Source organism: Symphodus melops (assembly GCF_947650265.1).
Source record: "Symphodus melops genome assembly, chromosome: 5".
NCBI classification, from domain to species: domain Eukaryota; kingdom Metazoa; phylum Chordata; class Actinopteri; order Labriformes; family Labridae; genus Symphodus; species Symphodus melops.
The window spans coordinates 29,328,904-29,345,679 of record NC_136695.1 but is presented as its reverse complement, the minus strand read 5'-3'; the positions used below and the strand labels follow the sequence as shown (position 1 = coordinate 29,345,679).

Sequence of the window (16,776 nt, the reverse complement as noted above, 5' to 3'; positions counted from 1 at the left end):
CATCCATGTGTACATAATGGAACGGCTTCTGATGCTCTCTTTATAGACTATATACACTGATACACTTGGCTATATATCCAAAAATGGTCATTACCGCGGCAGAATCCAGCTTCATCCTCCAATTTCGCACTGTGTTGGGATTTTGTAGGAGCAAATACACAATCAACAATTACGTTCGGATTATTGTACATGAACAATGCAAAAAAGCAAAGGACCTCACACGGGGCACCATAATGTCAGGGTTTTGTAGGAGCCAATACAATCAACAATTATGTTGGGTTTAATCGAATCAAATTTGATTATCAATTTAACATGAGTATTTTATTTATTATTAATATAAATTAACAACATTATTTCAAACTGAGTTTAATAAACCTGGGGGCACTGACATCAGAAAACAAATCAAATATCAGTGTCAAACTAATTAATTAAATACTACTATCATTAATAATTAACAATCTGTATTTAATTGAAGGTGTGACAGCCAAACACAAAGTCCTTTCAGCAAGCCATGTCACAATGCAAAAACACAGAAATCACAAACAACTGTCATGGTTTGGTTTTGTTCTGTATTTAATCTTGTTTTCGTTTTCATTATTTCCCTTGTGTTCTGTGTATGTATGTTCCTAGTGTGGTTTACTTTAGTCCTGAGTGTGTTTCCGTGTATCCTTGTGTTCTTCTATGTTGTCTGTAGGCTTGTTTTCCTGTTACTTGTGTTTTCAGGTTCTTAGTTTGGTGTTTAATGTTTCCTAGTCTTGTTTTAAGTGTTTCCTGTTTTATTTTGTAATATCTTGTTTTAGTTCATGTCTTTTCATGGTCAGGTTTTACTTGTTCCTTGTGTTTCCCGCCTTTGTGATTACCCTGATGTTCCTCACCTGTCTCGTTAGTCTCACCTGTGTCTGATTACCCTGTGTCTATTTAGTCTCTGTGTTTGCCTCAGTTCATTGTCATTGTCATTCGTATGTCAAGCGTGGCGTGTGGGTGTGTGAAGAGGAATAACTTTTACCGGTAGGTTGATGGGGGAGAATCAATAATATGATGGTCATGGTTTCCCATCAGAGAAAACGGGCATCTGTTGAAAAGTAGAGAGGCGGTGTTAAAACCAAAGACTGACTCGGTTCAGTAATACTAATGACTCTACCAACATCTACAGCTCGTTTACAGTGTAAAGTTATCTCTTCTCTGTTCTGACTATTATCTGCAGGGATGTACTGTATAATCTTTTTCTCTTCTAAGCTTTTGGAACAGAAGATACAGAACATATTAAAAACCTAACTGTTAGAGAGAAGGCATTTCTCTTAATTTCTCATATAAACACTGAAAATGTATTTTTAAAAAAGGCACTAATTAAACATTTTCTAAACATGTTTTGTATTTAACTGTTGGTAGAGTGAAAGTGGAAGAACAAACAGTATGTGGACCGGTATCCTGAGAATTCAGTATGTGAAAAGTTTTTACAACAAAGTGTTGGCACAAACTTTGAGTGAGCCAGGGACAACGCTTAAAAAATTCTATTTTGAAGCTTGGTCAGTAAACCAGTACAACATCCTGAGGTGCCATCGTCTTTCAGAGAGGTTGATTTTAAAAAGGTAACTCGGGGTGTTTTGACACTACGGATCCTCGACCCAGATTTTCTCTATTTCTCTATCCTCCTTTATTTGTAAAAAGCCAACTTACTACAAATGTTCCTCAAGACACTTTACTGAAACATGTTCACTCCTTTCTGACCCAACCAGAACAATGAAGCACGTTGTTGTCCTCCTTTGGCTGACCTTCTTGGGAACGTGTTTGGCCAGAAATTATGGTAAGTATACTGTAATGTGGGCATAACTTTTTTTTCTCCATATTGTTTTTGAACTGAGTTCTCTAAATTGTAGTTCTCATACTAATCCATAGTACCATGTTGTGTTGCATTTGGAAACACAAGATCGTTCTTGGTCTCGAGACCACTTTTTAAAGGTCTCGGTCTGGGAATTGAAAGCATCTTGTCTCAGTCTCAGTCTGGGTGGAGTTTAAATCAAGACCACCAATGATTGGCTCTTTTTCCAGGCCAGTACTGTGATTAGAAGAAAGAACGCCTCTTTCCATAAGAACCTCAAGTCATTTGGGTTTTTTTTTCCCCCTGTAACAGCGATCACCTTCCCAGTGTTACGGTCTAAATTGGTGACACACCTGCTGCACACAAGATGAGGATTTTTTTTTTAATATATAATTATAATAAAAAGCCAGATGACAATGTAGATGAACTGCTGGATGTCTTCCATTGTCGGTTTTGTTTTTGTCACATTTTTCTCCTTTTTTGAATTTATAAACAGTGCAGCTGATAGCTGCTAAATGTGATGCTATTAAGTAGCTGAAGTGGCTATCGGCATCCAGCTTACACGCCGCCTACCAAATGGGGCACAGTTGGTTGTGGAAACGCAAACAGTTTTTACTGTTTGGAGCATGAAACTTTCTGCTCCCTTCATTTCCTCTCCAACTGATTTAAGACCAATGTAAAATCATCATGCCAGAAAATCCTACTAAACAAGTTTTATGTGCATTGTTGGGAAAAAACTTCCTTTTAGTGAGTATGACTCTGACAACATGAAGCTATTTGATATAAATCTGTGTATTTCCTCAACAGAAAATGTGGCCTTGCGTGGCAAAGCAACTCAGTCACATCGCTATCAGCATAACTTTGGGGCAGCCTACAATGCAATCGATGGAAACAGAGAAGCAGTCTTCGGCGCTGGTTCATGCACTCACACTATAAAAATGGCCAACCCCTGGTGGAGAGTGGCCCTGCTGGACAGCTACATCATCACCTCTGTCGTCATCACCAACAGACAAGACTGCTGTGCAGACAGGCTCAATGGAGTTGAGGTTCACATCGGCAACAGCTTAAAAGACAATGGTGTTTCAAACCCACTGTGAGTTCTGTTAAAGCTACTGAAAACCTCATACTGCACGAGCTGAGAGTTAGCTACTGCACAGTCCGGACTGATCACAGAGAGACGTGTCACTACAAAAGCATATGATGTTTTAACAGACGTGTTGTCTGACCCTGAGACATCACAGGTAGACGCTGATCATTTGAACATGTTTGTCTGTTTCAGGGCTGGAACAATTCCCTCGATCCCTGCAGGAAAATCACACACGCTGACTCTGAGTACTCCTACGACTGGACGTTATGTGACGCTCAATCTACCTGGTGCTAACAGGGTTCTTACTCTCTGTGAAGTGGAGGTGTATGGATACCTTGCCCCGACTGGTGAGGATTTTAGCCATACAGTTCTATTTTAAATAAGGAAAGTCATTTTGTTAAAAGCGTGTATCTAAAGGTTAAACTTTATACCTTGACCTGGTTGGATACTTGATTGTGATTGGCTGCTCAACATAAACAGAAACAGCATTACTCGTATGTTGGAATGGCTTCACATCAGTTATGACTTTATGATAATAGAAACAGGCAGATGTGGTGGTCTTCCCTCCCAAGAAATATTTCAGATGATTAAGTGATTAAAACGCAGAAGAACAAGTGTATTTGTGAGAGCATGCTTTTTATTTTTCAGGGGAGAATCTGGCGCTCAAAGGAAGAGCGTCACAGTCTTCACTGTATAATCCAAACGGCCTGGCACTCTTAGCTGTTGATGGAAATAATGACAGCGATCGGGCCCATGGGTCCTGCACTCACACCAGCCAAGAATTCACCCCCTGGTGGCGACTGGATTTGATAAAATCCCACAAAGTGTCTTCTGTTAAGATAACCAACCGCAAAAATTCTCAGTCCGCATCACGACTGAACGGAGCCGAGCTCCGCATTGGAGACTCTATTGAAAACAACGGCAACAACAACCCCAGGTAATGTTCACTCACTTTAATCACTTTAATTATGTCTGTTTTCACCTCATTATTCTGCCATCACTTTAAATCTGCACTTTTAATGTTTGGACACTTTAATGACGATCACTTTAATCTGCATTTTTTAATTTGCACCCTTAAGATCTGTACTGACTGTCTAATGTCCGTTCTCACCTTTTTTTCACTACCCACACCTCAAACACCACTGTACATGATTAACAACATATACTTTCAAAAGGTCAACACTTGTCAATTGTTATGCAATAATGTCTGATTACAACTTTTCTTTTCCTGCGCAGGTTATGTGCATTTCTTTATCTATCTAGCTAGCTATCCTCTTCTTCTTCAGGTGAAATCAGTGTCAGAGCTCCTCTTCATCATGTGTGTGAAGTGTGTTGTAAATCCGCTCTGATCCTGTATTTGATGTCTATAAACTCCTCTATTTCAGCCCTGCTCAGAACAGGCTGTTTCTGTGTCTGTAGCTTTAAATATGTAAATGAGCTGTCTGACCACGCCCCCTCTCTGGAAGGGCTCGGGTGGCTCAACAATCAAAAGGAGATAATTACAATGACGGCCAACAGAAAATATTAAAAACCCACTCAATGACGAGGTGAAAATAAGGTTAAACCACACCCACTGGAAATGACCAGAAATGATTTGAAACTCATTTAAGGGGAAAAACAAATAATCAACGAAAGTAAAAACATAATAAACATTATGGCTCCCCTACTCATTTTATGAACTTATCTTGTAAATTCAACAATATGAAAACGTATCACAAATCTTATAGTTTCTGCCATCAGAAGTAGGCTGTTATCAGTTTCAGCTCTGTACAAATCATGGAACAGTTATTACAGAGAATATGTTTAAAATGGTTTGTGTATTAAATAATGTGACGTCTTTATTTTGTCAGGTGCGCCGTGCTGAACATCCCCGCCGGAGCGACTGCTGAATTTAAGTGTAATGGGATGGATGGACGCTACGTGAACGTGGTCATCCCAGGAAGGACGGAGTACCTGACCCTGTGTGAGGTGGAGGTCTATGGCTCCGTCCTGGATTAGCATCAGCTCATAAGACATGGCTTTATTGACATTGAAAACAATAAAATGTTGTCACGCAATAAAGTAATCTTGTTTTAAGGATAATCTTTATTGATCCCCCTGTGCTCTCTCTGTACAGTGTAAACACTAAATATTAACAATTAACTAAAAATATAAACAAGTAATTAAAGACTTGCTGTTTTTGTACAAATTCATCATAATTAGGACATCAGTGACTGATCTAATTCCGAGCCTTATAAAAACTTTTTGTAGCCTGTTTGCACAACTTATTTATTTATCGCGTAATGTTGTACTTTGTGGAGTGTTTTAATTTGTCTTGTGTTTTTTGCATTTCGGAGAAGCCAAAGACAAATTTCCACCACGGTGGACAATAAAGTCATCCAAAGTAATCTAATGACCATCCATAAGTGAATTAGAGAGTTATTTTGAATAAAGGATTCACAGCACCTTTATTGAATTTTAATTTGGAGCGCTACTGCCCTAAGAATTGTTGTGAACATGTAAACTTAAAAATCTTAATTTTCAGATATAACCATTATTAGAACACCTCTCTGAGTAGGTGTTGAAATAGATTGGTTGTGTCTAGCTCAGAATGCGAGTCAAAAGAATCCGAGGAATACAATTCAGCAAATGGACAAGAGAATATGACCCATGTGGCTGTCGCAGCAAAGAATTAACATTTAACCACAGTGAGGCCAAACACCAAGCTCGGTTCATTTATTCCACTTTTCTAATCTACTCTGAAACAAGTATTGAGGTACTTTCTTATGAGCCTGAGTTCAGTTATGAATGAATGCTCAAATGAAATGGGCAGCCCTGTCTCCTCCTCAGCAGTGTGTGAGTGAGTGTGCCTGTCATTGGCCGTGTCTGTATGAGTGGGTTGGTGGGCGGGGATGTGTCTAGGTGGATCAGGTGGTTATGCAGAGGCTGAATGGACAGAGGAAATGAGTCTCAAACCTGATTGGTGGAACCAAGTTTAAGACCCAACTACTGTTTCCCGCCTTTGTGATTACCCTGATGTTCCTCACCTGTCTCGTTAGTCTCACCTGTGTCTGATTACCCTGTGTCTATTTAGTCTCTGTGTTTGCCTCAGTTCATTGTCATTGTCATTCGTATGTCAAGCGTGGCGTGTGGGTGTGTGAAGAGGAATAACTTTTACCGGTAGGTTGATGGGGGAGAATCAATAATATGATGGTCATGGTTTCCCATCAGAGAAAACGGGCATCTGTTGAAAAGTAGAGAGGCGGTGTTAAAACCAAAGACTGACTCGGTTCAGTAATACTAATGACTCTACCAACATCTACAGCTCGTTTACAGTGTAAAGTTATCTCTTCTCTGTTCTGAATATTATCTGCAGGGATGTACTGTATAATCTTTTTCTCTTCTAAGCTTTTGGAACAGAAGATACAGAACATATTATTAAAAACCTAACTGTTAGAGAGATTGCATTTCTCTTAATTTCTCATATAAACACTGAAAATGTATTTTTAAAAAAGGCACTAATTAAACATTTTCTAAACATGTTTTGTATTTAACTGTTGGTAGAGTGAAAGTGGAAGAACAAACAGTATGTGGACCGGTATCCTGAGAATTCAGTATGTGAAAAGTTTTTACAACAAAGTGTTGGCACAAACTTTGAGTGAGCCAGGGACAACGCTTAAAAAATTCTATTTTGAAGCTTGGTCAGTAAACCAGTACAACATCCTGAGGTGCCATCGTCTTTCAGAGAGGTTGATTTTAAAAAGGTAACTCAGGGTGTTTTGACACTAGGGATCCTCGACCCAGATTTTCTCTATTTCTCTATCCTCCTTTATTTGTAAAAAGCCAACTTACTACAAATGTTCCTCAAGACACTTTACTGAAACATGTTCACTCCTTTCTGACCCAACCAGAACAATGAAGCACGTTGTTGTCCTCCTTTGGCTGACCTTCTTGGGAACGTGTTTGGCCAGAAATTATGGTAAGTATACTGTAATGTGAGAATAACTTTTTTTTTTCTCCATATTGTTTTTGAACTGAGTTCTCTAAATTGTAGTTCTCATACTAATCCATAGTACCATGTTGTGTTGCATTTGGAAACACTAGCTCGTTCTTGGTCTCGAGACCACTTTTTAAAGGTCTCAGTCTGGGTGGAGTTTAAATCAAGACCACCAATGATTGGCTCTTTTTCCAGGCCAGTACTGTGATTAGAAGAAAGAACGCCTCTTTCCATAAGAACCTCAAGTCATTTCTGTTTTCCCCTGTAACAGCGATCACCTTCCCAGTGTTACGGTCTAAATTGGTGACACACCTGCTGCACACAAGATGAGGATTTAAAAAAATATATAATGTATAACAATATAATAATAAAAAGCCACATGCCAATGACGATGTTGATGAACTGCTGATTGTCTTCCATTGTTTTTGTCACATTTTTCTCCTTTTTTGAATTTATTAACGGTGCAGCTGATAGCTGCTAAATGTGATGCTATTAAGTAGCTGAAGTGGCTATCAGCATCCGGCTTACACGCCGCCTACCAAATGGGGCACGGTTGGTTGTGGAAACGCAAACAGTTTTTACTGTTTGGAGCATGAAACTTTCTGCTCCCTTCATTTCCTCTCCAACTGATTTAAGACCAATGTAAAATCATCATGCCAGAAAATCCTACTAAACAAGTTTTATGTGCATTGTTGGGAAAAACTTCCTTTCAGTGAGTATGAATCTGACAACATGAAGCTATTTGATATAAATCTGTGTATTTCCTCAACAGAAAATGTGGCCTTGCGTGGCAAAGCAACTCAGTCACATCGCTATCAGCATAACTTTGGGGCAGCCTACAGTGCAATCGATGGAAACCGAGAAGCAGTCTTCGGCGCTGGTTCATGCACTCACACTATAAAAATGGCCAACCCCTGGTGGAGAGTGGCCCTGCTGGACAGCTACATCATCACCTCTGTCGTCATCACCAACAGACAAGACTGCTGTGCAGACAGGCTCAATGGAGTTGAGGTTCACATCGGCAACAGCTTAAAAGACAATGGTGTTTCAAACCCACTGTGAGTTCTGTTAAAGCTACTGAAAACCTCATACTGCACGAGCCGAGAGTTAGCTACTGCACAGTCCGGACTGATCACAGACGTGTCACTACAAAAGCATATGATGTTTTAACAGACGTGTTGTCTGACCCTGAGACATCGCAGGTAGACGCTGATCATTTGAACATGTTTCTGTGTCTGTTTCAGGGCTGGAACAATTCCCTCGATCCCTGCAGGAAAATCACACACGCTGACTCTGAGTACTCCTACGACTGGACGTTATGTGACAATCAATCTACCTGGTGCTAACAGGGTTCTTACTCTCTGTGAAGTGGAGGTGTATGGATACCTTGCCCCGACTGGTGAGGATTTTAGCCATACAGTTCTATTTTAAATAAGGAAAGTCATTTTGTTAAAAGCGTGCATCTAAAGGTTAAACTTTATACCTTGACCTGGTTGGATACTTGATTGTGATTGGCTGCTCAACAGAAACGGCATTACTCGTATGTTGGAATGGCTTCACATCAGTTATGACTTTATGATGATAGAAACAGGCAGATGTGGTGGTCTTCCCTCCCAAGAAATATTTTAGATGATTAAGTGATTAAAACGCAGAAGAACAAGTATATTTGTGAGAGCATGCTTTTTATTTTTCAGGAGAGAATCTTGCGCTCAAAGGAAGAGCGTCACAGTCTTCCCTGTATCATCCAAACGGCCTGGCACTCTTAGCTGTTGATGGAAATAATGACAGCGATCGGGCCCATGGGTCCTGCACTCACACCAGCCAAGAATTCACCCCCTGGTGGCGACTGGATTTGATAAAATCCCACAAAGTGTCTTCTGTTAAGATAACCAACCGCAAAAATTCTCAGTCCGCATCACGACTGAACGGAGCCGAGCTCCGCATTGGAGACTCTATTGAAAACAACGGCAACAACAACCCCAGGTAATGTTCACTCACTTTAATCACTTTAATTGTCTGTTTTCACCTCATTATTCTGCTATCACTTTAAATCTGCATTTTTAATTTGCACCCTTAATATCTGTACTGACTGTCTAATGTCTGTTCTCACACTTTTTTCACTACCCACACCTCAAACACCACTGTACATGCATAAACAACATATACTTTTAAAAGGTCAACACTTGTCAATTGTTATGCAATAATGTCTGACTATAACTTTTTTTTTTCCTGCACAGCTTATGTGCATTTCTTTATCTATCTAGCTAGCTATCCTCTTCTTCCTCTTCAGGTGAAATCAGTGTCCTCGCTCCTCTTCGTCATGTGTGTGAAGTGTGTTGTTGTAAATCCACTCTGATCCTGTATTTGATGTAAACCCCTCTATTTCAGCCCTGCTCAGAACAGGCTGTTTCTGTGTCTGTAGCTTTAAATATGTAAATGAGCTGTCTGACCACGCCCCCTCTCTGGAAGGGCTCGGGTGGCTCAACAATCAAAAGGAGATAATTACAATGACGGCCAACAGAAAATATTAAAAACCCACTCAATGACGAGGTGAAAATAAGGTTAAACCACACCCACTGGAAATGACCAGAAATGATTTGAAATCCATTTAAGGGGAAAAACAAATAATCAACGAAAGTAAAAACATAATAAACATTATGGCTCCCCTACTCATTTTATGAACTTATCTTGTAAATTCAACAATATGTAAACGTATCACAAATCTTATAGTTTCTGCCATCAGAAGTAGGCCGTTATCGGTTTCAGCTCTGTACAAATCATGGAACAGTTATTACAGAGAATATGTTTAAAATGGTTTGTGTATTAAATAATGTGACGTCTTTATTTTGTCAGGTGCGCCGTGCTGAACATCCCCGCCGGAGCGACTGCTGAATTTAAGTGTAATGGGATGGATGGACGCTACGTGAACGTGGTCATCCCAGGAAGGACGGAGTACCTGACCCTGTGTGAGGTGGAGGTCTATGGCTCCGTCCTGGATTAGCATCAGCTCATAAGACATGGCTTTATTGACATTGAAAACAATAAAATGTTGTCACACAATAAAGTAATCTTGTTTTAAGGATAATCTTTATTGATCCCCCTGTGCTCTCTCTGTACAGTGTAAACACTAAATATTAACAATTAACTAAAAATATAAACAAGTAATTAAAGACTTGCTGTTTTTGTACAAATTCATCATAATTAGGACATCAGTGACTGATCTAATTCCGAGCCTTATAAAAACTTTTTGTAGCCTGTTTGCACAACTTATTTATTTATTGCGTAATGTTGTACTTTGTGGAGTGTTTTAATTTGTCTTGTGTTTTTTGCATTTCGGAGAAGCCAAAGACAAATTTCCACCACGGTGGACAATAAAGTCATCCAAAGTAATCTAATATGACCATCCATAAGTGAATTAGAGAGTTATTTTGAATAAAGGATTCACAGCACCTTTATTGAATTTTAATTTGGAGCGCTACTGCCCTAAGAATTGTTGTAAACATGTAAACTTAAAAATCTTAATTTTCAGATATAACCATTATTAGAACACCTCTCTGAGTAGGTGTTGAAATAGATTGGTTGTGTCTAACTCAGAATGCGAGTCAAAAGAATCCGAGGAATACAATTCAGCAAATGGACAAGAGAATATGACCCATGTGGCTGTAGCAGCAAAGAATTAACATTTAACCACAGTGAGGCTAAACACCAAGCTCAGTTCATTTATTCCACTTTTCTAATCTACTCTGAAACAAGTATTGAGGTACTTCCTTATGAGCCTGAGTTCACAGTTATGTATGAATGAATGCTCAAATGAAATGGGCAGCCCTGTCTCCTCCTCAGCAGTGTGTGAGTGTGCCTGTCATTGGCCGTGTCTGTATGAGTGTGTTGGTGGGCGGGGACGAGTCTAGGTGGATCAGGTGGTTATGCAGAGGCTGAATGGACGGAGGAAATGGGTCTTAAACCTGATTGGTGGAACCAAGTTTAAGACCCAACTACTGTTTCCCGCCTTTGTGATGACCCTGATGTTCCTCACCTGTCTCGTTAGTCTCACCTGTGTCTGATTACCCTGTGTCTATTTAGTCTCTGTGTTTGCCTCAGTTCATTGTCATTGTCATTCGTATGTCAAGCGTGGCGTGTGTGTGTGTGTGAAGAGGAATAACTTTTACCGGTAGGTTGATGGGGGAGAATCAATAATATGATGGTCATGGTTTCCCATCAGAGAAAACAGGCATCTGTTGAAAAGTAGAGAGGCGGTGTTAAAACCAAAGACTGACTCGGTTCAGTAATACTATTGACTCTACCAACATCTACAGCTCGTTTACAGTGTAAAGTTATCTCTTCTCTGTTCTGACTATTATCTGCAGGGATGTACTGTATAATCTTTTTCTCTTCTAAGCTTTTGGAACAGAAGATACAGAACATATTAAAAACCTAACTGTTAGAGAGATTGCATTTCTCTTAATTTCTCATATAAACACTGAAAATGTATTTTTAAAAAAGGCACTAATTAAACATTTTCTAAACATGTTTTGTATTTAACTGTTGGTAGAGTGAAAGTGGAAGAACAAACAGTATGTGGACCGGTATCCTGAGAATTCAGTATGTGAAAAGTTTTTACAACAAAGTTTTGGCACAAACTTTGAGTGAGCCAGGGACAACGCTTAAAAAAATTCTATTTTGAAGCTTGGTCAGTAAACCAGTACAACATCCTGAGGTGCCATCGTCTTTCAGAGAGGTTGATTTTAAAAAGGTAACTCGGGGTGTTTTGACACTAGGGATCCTCGACCCAGATTTTCTCTATTTCTCTATCCTCCTTTATTTGTAAAAAGCCAACTCACTACAAATGTTCCTCAAGACACTTTACTGAAACATGTTCACTCCTTTCTGACCCAACCAGAACAATGAAGCACGTTGTTGTCCTCCTTTGGCTGACCTTCTTGGGAACGTGTTTGGCCAGAAATTATGGTAAGTATACTGTAATGTGAGAATAACTTTTTTTCTCCATATTGTTTTTGAACTGAGTTCTCTAAATTGTAGTTCTCATACTAATCCATAGTACCATGTTGTGTTGCATTTGGAAACACAAGATCGTTCTTGGTCTCGAGACCACTTTTTAAAGGTCTCGGTCTGGGAATTGAAAGCATCTTGTCTCAGTCTCAGTCTGGGTGGAGTTTAAATCAAGACCACCAATGATTGGCTCTTTTTCCAGGCCAGTACTGTGATTAGAAGAAAGAACGCCTCTTTCCATAAGAACCTCAAGTCATTTGGGTTTTTTTTTTCCCCCTGTAACAGCGATCACCTTCCCAGTGTTACGGTCTAAATTGGTGACACACCTGCTGCACACAAGATGAGGATTTTTTTTTTTTATATAATTATAATAAAAAGCCAGATGACAATGTAGATGAACTGCTGGATGTCTTCCATTGTTTTTGTCACATTTTTCTCCTTTTTTGAATTTATTAACAGTGCAGCTGATAGCTGCTAAATGTGATGCTATTAAGTAGCTGAAGTGGCTATCGGCATCCAGCTTACACGCCGCCTACCAAATGGGGCACAGTTGGTTGTGGAAACGCAAACAGTTTTTACTGTTTGGAGCATGAAACTTTCTGCTCCCTTCATTTCCTCTCCAACTGATTTAAGACCAATGTAAAATCATCATGCCAGAAAATCCTACTAAACAAGTTTTATGTGCATTGTTGGGGAAAAAAACTTCCTTTTAGTGAGTATGAATCTGACAACATGAAGTTATTTGATATAAATCTGTCTATTTCCTCAACAGAAAATGTGGCCTTGCGTGGCAAAGCAACTCAGTCACATCGCTATCAGCATAACTTTGGGGCAGCCTACAGTGCAATCGATGGAAACCGAGAAGCAGTCTTCGGCGCTGGTTCATGCACTCACACTATAAAAATGGCCAACCCCTGGTGGAGAGTGGACCTGCTGGACAGCTACATCATCACCTCTGTCGTCATCACCAACAGACAAGACTGCTGTGCAGACAGGCTTAATGGAGTTGAGGTTCACATCGGCAACAGCTTAAAAGACAATGGTGTTTCAAACCCACTGTGAGTTCTGTTAAAGCTACTGAAAACCTCATACTGCACGAGCTGAGAGTTAGCTACTGCACAGTCGGGACTGATCACAGAGAGACGTGTCACTACAAAAGCATGATGTTTTAACGGACATGTTGTCTCTACCTGAGACATCGCAGGTAGACTCTGATCATTTGAACATGTTTCCGTGTCTGTTTCAGGGCTGGAACAATTCCCTCGATCCCTGCAGGAAAATCACACACGCTGACTCTGAGTACTCCTACGACTGGACGTTATGTGACGCTCAATCTACCTGGTGCTAACAGGGTTCTTACTCTCTGTGAAGTGGAGGTTTATGGATACCTTGCCCCGACTGGTGAGGATTTTAGCCATACAGTTCTATTTTAAATAAGGAAAGTCATTTTGTTAAAAGCGTGTATCTAAAGGTTAAACTTTATACCTTGACCTGGTTGGATACTTGATTGTGATTGGCTGCTCAACATAAACAGCATTACTCGTATGTTGGAATGGCTTCACATCAGTTATGACTTTATGATGATAGAAACAGGCAGATGTGGTGGTCTTCCCTCCCAAGAAATATTTTAGATGATTAAGTGATTAAAACACAGAAGAACAAGTATATTTGTGAGCATGCTTTTTATTTTTCAGGAGAGAATCTGGCGCTCAAAGGAAGAGCGTCACAGTCTTCACTGTATAATCCAAACGGCCTGGCACTCTTAGCTGTTGATGGAAATAATGACAACGATCGGGCCCATGGGTCCTGCACTCACACCAGCCAAGAATTCACCCCCTGGTGGCGACTGGATTTGATAAAATCCCACAAAGTGTCTTCTGTTAAGATAACCAACCGCAAAAATTCTCAGTCCGCATCACGACTGAACGGAGCCGAGCTCCGCATTGGAGACTCTATTGAAAACAACGGCAACAACAACCCCAGGTAATGTTCACTCACTTTAATCACTTTAATTATGTCTGTTTTCACCTCATTATTCTGCCATCACTTTAAATCTGCACTTTTAATTTGCACCCTTAAGATCTGTACTGACTGTCTAATGTCTGTTCTCACACTTTTTTCACCTCCCACACATCAAACACCACTGTACATGCATAAACAACATATACTTTCAAAAGGTCAACACTTGTCAATTGTTATGCAATAATGTCTGATTATAACTTTTCTTTTCCTGCGCAGGTTATGTGCATTTCTTTATCTAGCTAGCTAGCTATCCTCTTCTTCCTCTTCAGGTGAAATCAGTGTCAGAGCTCCTCTTCATGTGTGTAGTAAATCCACTCTGATCCTGTATTTGATCATGTCTATAAACCCCTCTATTTCAGCCCTGCTCAGAACAGGCTGTTTCTGTGTCTGTAGCTTTAAATATGTAAATGAGCTGTCTGACCACGCCCCCTCTCTGGAAGGGCTCGGGTGGCTCAACAATCAAAAGGAGATAATTACAATGACGGCCAACAGAAAATATTAAAAACCCACTCAATGACGAGGTGAAAATAAGGTTAAGCCACACCCACTGCAAATGACCAGAAATTATTTTAAACTCATTTAAGGGGAAAAACAAATAATCAACAAAAGTAAAAACATAAATAAACATTATGGCTCCCCTACTCATTTTATGAACTTATCTTGTAAATTCAACAATATGAAAACGTATCACAAATCTTATAGTTTCTGCCATCAGAAGTAGGCCGTTATCGGTTTCAGCTCTGTACAAATCATGGAACAGTTATTACAGAGAATGTTTAAAATGGTTTGTGTATTAAATAATGTGACGTCTTTATTTTGTCAGGTGCGCCGTGCTGAACATCCCCGCCGGAGCGACTGCTGAATTTAAGTGTAATGGGATGGATGGACGCTACGTGAACGTGGTCATCCCAGGAAGGACGGAGTACCTGACCCTGTGTGAGGTGGAGGTCTATGGCTCCGTCCTGGATTAGCATCAGCTCATAAGACATGGCTTTATTGACAATGAAAACAATAAAATGTTGTCACACAATAAAGTAATCTTGTTTTAAGGATAATCTTTATTGATCCCCCTGTGCTCTCTCTGTACAGTGTAAACACAAAATATTAACAATTAACTAAAAATATAAACGAGTAATTAAAGACTTGCTGTATATATACAAATTCATCATAATTAGGACATCAGTGACTGATCTAATTCCGAGCCTTATAAAAACTTTTTGTAGCCTGTTTGCACAACTTATTTATTTATCGCGTAATGTTGTACTTTGTGGAGTGTTTTAATTTGTCTTGTGTTTTTTGCATTTCGGAGAAGCCAAAGACAAATTTCCACCACGGTGGACAAAGTCATCCAAAGTAATCTAATATGACCATCCATAAGTGAATTAGAGAGTTATTTTGAATAAAGGATTCACAGCACCTTTATTGAATTTTAATTTGGAGCGCTACTGCCCTAAGAATTGTTGTGAACATGTAAACTTAAAAATCTTAATTTTCAGATATAACCATTATTAGAACACCTCTCTGAGTAGGTGTTGAAATAGATTGGTTGTGTCTAGCTCAGAATGCGAGTCAAAAGAATCCGAGGAATACAATTCAGCAAATGGACAAGAGAATATGACCCATGTGGCTGTAGCAGCAAAGAATTAACATTTAACCACAGTGAGGCCAAACACCAAGCTCGGTTCATTTATTCCACTTTTCTAATCTACTCTGAAACAAGTATTGAGGTACTTCCTTATGAGCCTGAGTTCACAGTTATGTATGAATGAATGTTCAAATGAAATGGGCAGCCCTGTCTCCTCCTCAGCAGTGTGTGAGTGAGTGTGCCTGTCATTGGCCGTGTCTGTATGAGTGTGTTGGTGGGCGGGGACGAGTCTAGGTGGATCAGGTGGTTATGCAGAGGCTGAATGGACAGAGGAAATGGGTCTTAAACCTGATTGGTGGAACCAAGTTTAAGACCCAACTAGTCCTACCAGGGTTTCCATACACCGGTCACCTGCATATTGACGTATGACATATTGTCCTGTCTGTGAGATTGAGGTCTATGAATCTAGACTGGACTAGATCCCAGAGGAGTTTTCACATTTTTTATCCATGACATCTTACTTTGAAACTTTGTAGATTATAATAAACGTATAAATATATATTATCTCCAAACCAAACAAAGCCTGTCAGGAGAAGTTACAACAGGTTCTAACATCAGATTAAAAAGTTGAAGACTTATTCTAGGAAGCCTTTTTGACCTTTGGGTGCTTTGATTCAGCGAACACCAATGCTGTCTGCATTCTGCTTCAAATATATTAAATAGATTTCATACTTATCTGTGTCTGTTTTTATGGACAAACGTAATGGGCACACAGATGTTAAAGTGGAACTGAAAAAGAAAAACATCATAAAAAGTTGCCCATCCTGACCTGACCTGATTGATAATCAAAATGAGTGTCATCTACAGACAAGGAAGCAATAAAGTCAACTGTGGTAAATTATCAACGTGTGTGTCATGATAAGACGTGGGAATAAATATCCTAATGTGGCCAACACTGAGTCATAATCATCGATACAGAAGCAGCTACAGCAGCTCCTCGTCGTCTTCTGAGGCTTTACTTGAATTTCCCTCGGGATCAATAAAGTATCTATCTATCTATCTATCTATCTATCTATCTATCTATCTATCTATCTATCTATCTATCTATCTATCTATCTATCTATCTATCTATCTATCTATCTATCTATCTATCTATCTATCTATCTATCTATCTATCTATCTATCTATCTATCTATCTATCTATCTATCTATCTATCTATCTCTGCAACAAAAGGTAGGTTGCTGTAGAGTATTCTTTCTGGATACCGTTACACTTTGTT

General features: G+C 39.5%; 3 protein-coding genes and 1 long non-coding RNA gene across 5 annotated transcripts; 3 read left to right on the top strand and 1 right to left on the bottom strand.

Moving 5' to 3' along the window:
- Positions 1 to 904: 904 nt before the first annotated feature.
- LOC306824383 (uncharacterized protein) lies at positions 905 to 5,291 on the top strand. The gene is made up of 6 exons (XM_079344504.1): positions 905 to 1,008; positions 1,737 to 1,804; positions 2,627 to 2,912; positions 3,099 to 3,253; positions 3,555 to 3,843; positions 4,757 to 5,291. Exons 1-6 carry the CDS (start codon positions 962 to 964, stop codon positions 4,902 to 4,904), a joined length of 993 nt encoding a protein of 330 aa, XP_079200630.1. The 5' UTR covers positions 905 to 961; the 3' UTR covers positions 4,905 to 5,291.
- On the bottom strand, positions 3,751 to 14,070 carry LOC306824390. Of its 2 annotated transcripts, XR_013779136.1 has the most exons (3): positions 14,022 to 14,070; positions 8,928 to 9,012; positions 3,751 to 3,951 (listed from the first exon to the last, which is right to left on the bottom strand). It is a non-coding gene; the product is annotated as an uncharacterized lncRNA (long non-coding RNA). The 2 variants fall into 2 exon arrangements; XR_013779137.1 differs by lacking the exon at positions 14,022 to 14,070 and having other exon boundaries at positions 8,928 to 9,038.
- Positions 5,978 to 9,971, top strand: LOC306824382 (uncharacterized protein). The gene is made up of 6 exons (XM_079344503.1): positions 5,978 to 6,065; positions 6,797 to 6,864; positions 7,655 to 7,940; positions 8,127 to 8,281; positions 8,577 to 8,865; positions 9,736 to 9,971. The coding sequence occupies exons 1-6, from the start codon at positions 6,019 to 6,021 to the stop codon at positions 9,881 to 9,883; spliced, it is 993 nt and encodes a 330-aa protein (XP_079200629.1). The 5' UTR covers positions 5,978 to 6,018; the 3' UTR covers positions 9,884 to 9,971.
- On the top strand, positions 10,985 to 15,138 carry LOC306824384 (uncharacterized protein). Its single transcript, XM_079344505.1, has 6 exons — positions 10,985 to 11,050; positions 11,780 to 11,847; positions 12,662 to 12,947; positions 13,136 to 13,290; positions 13,584 to 13,872; positions 14,735 to 15,138. Exons 2-6 carry the CDS (start codon positions 11,784 to 11,786, stop codon positions 14,880 to 14,882), a joined length of 942 nt encoding a protein of 313 aa, XP_079200631.1. The 5' UTR covers positions 10,985 to 11,050; positions 11,780 to 11,783; the 3' UTR covers positions 14,883 to 15,138.
- Positions 15,139 to 16,776: the final 1,638 nt, after the last annotated feature.

Bases quoted from the DNA above. Each gene is read 5' to 3' on its own strand.
- LOC306824384 (XM_079344505.1), top strand. From the start codon at position 11,784: ATGAAGCACGTTGTTGTCCTCCTTTGGCTGACCTTCTTGGGAACGTGT. The intron at 11,848-12,661 runs GTAAGTATACTG...TTTCCTCAACAG, and splicing joins GTGTTTGGCCAGAAATTATG to AAAATGTGGCCTTGCGTGGC. The intron at 12,948-13,135 runs GTGAGTTCTGTT...TGTCTGTTTCAG, and splicing joins AATGGTGTTTCAAACCCACT to GGCTGGAACAATTCCCTCGA.
- LOC306824383 (XM_079344504.1), top strand. From the start codon at position 962: ATGTCAAGCGTGGCGTGTGGGTGTGTGAAGAGGAATAACTTTTACCG. The intron at 1,009-1,736 runs GTAGGTTGATGG...TGACCCAACCAG, and splicing joins AAGAGGAATAACTTTTACCG to AACAATGAAGCACGTTGTTG. The intron at 3,844-4,756 runs GTAATGTTCACT...TTATTTTGTCAG, and splicing joins AACGGCAACAACAACCCCAG to GTGCGCCGTGCTGAACATCC.
- LOC306824382 (XM_079344503.1), top strand. From the start codon at position 6,019: ATGTCAAGCGTGGCGTGTGGGTGTGTGAAGAGGAATAACTTTTACCG. The intron at 8,282-8,576 runs GTGAGGATTTTA...TTTATTTTTCAG, and splicing joins TGGATACCTTGCCCCGACTG to GAGAGAATCTTGCGCTCAAA. The intron at 8,866-9,735 runs GTAATGTTCACT...TTATTTTGTCAG, and splicing joins AACGGCAACAACAACCCCAG to GTGCGCCGTGCTGAACATCC.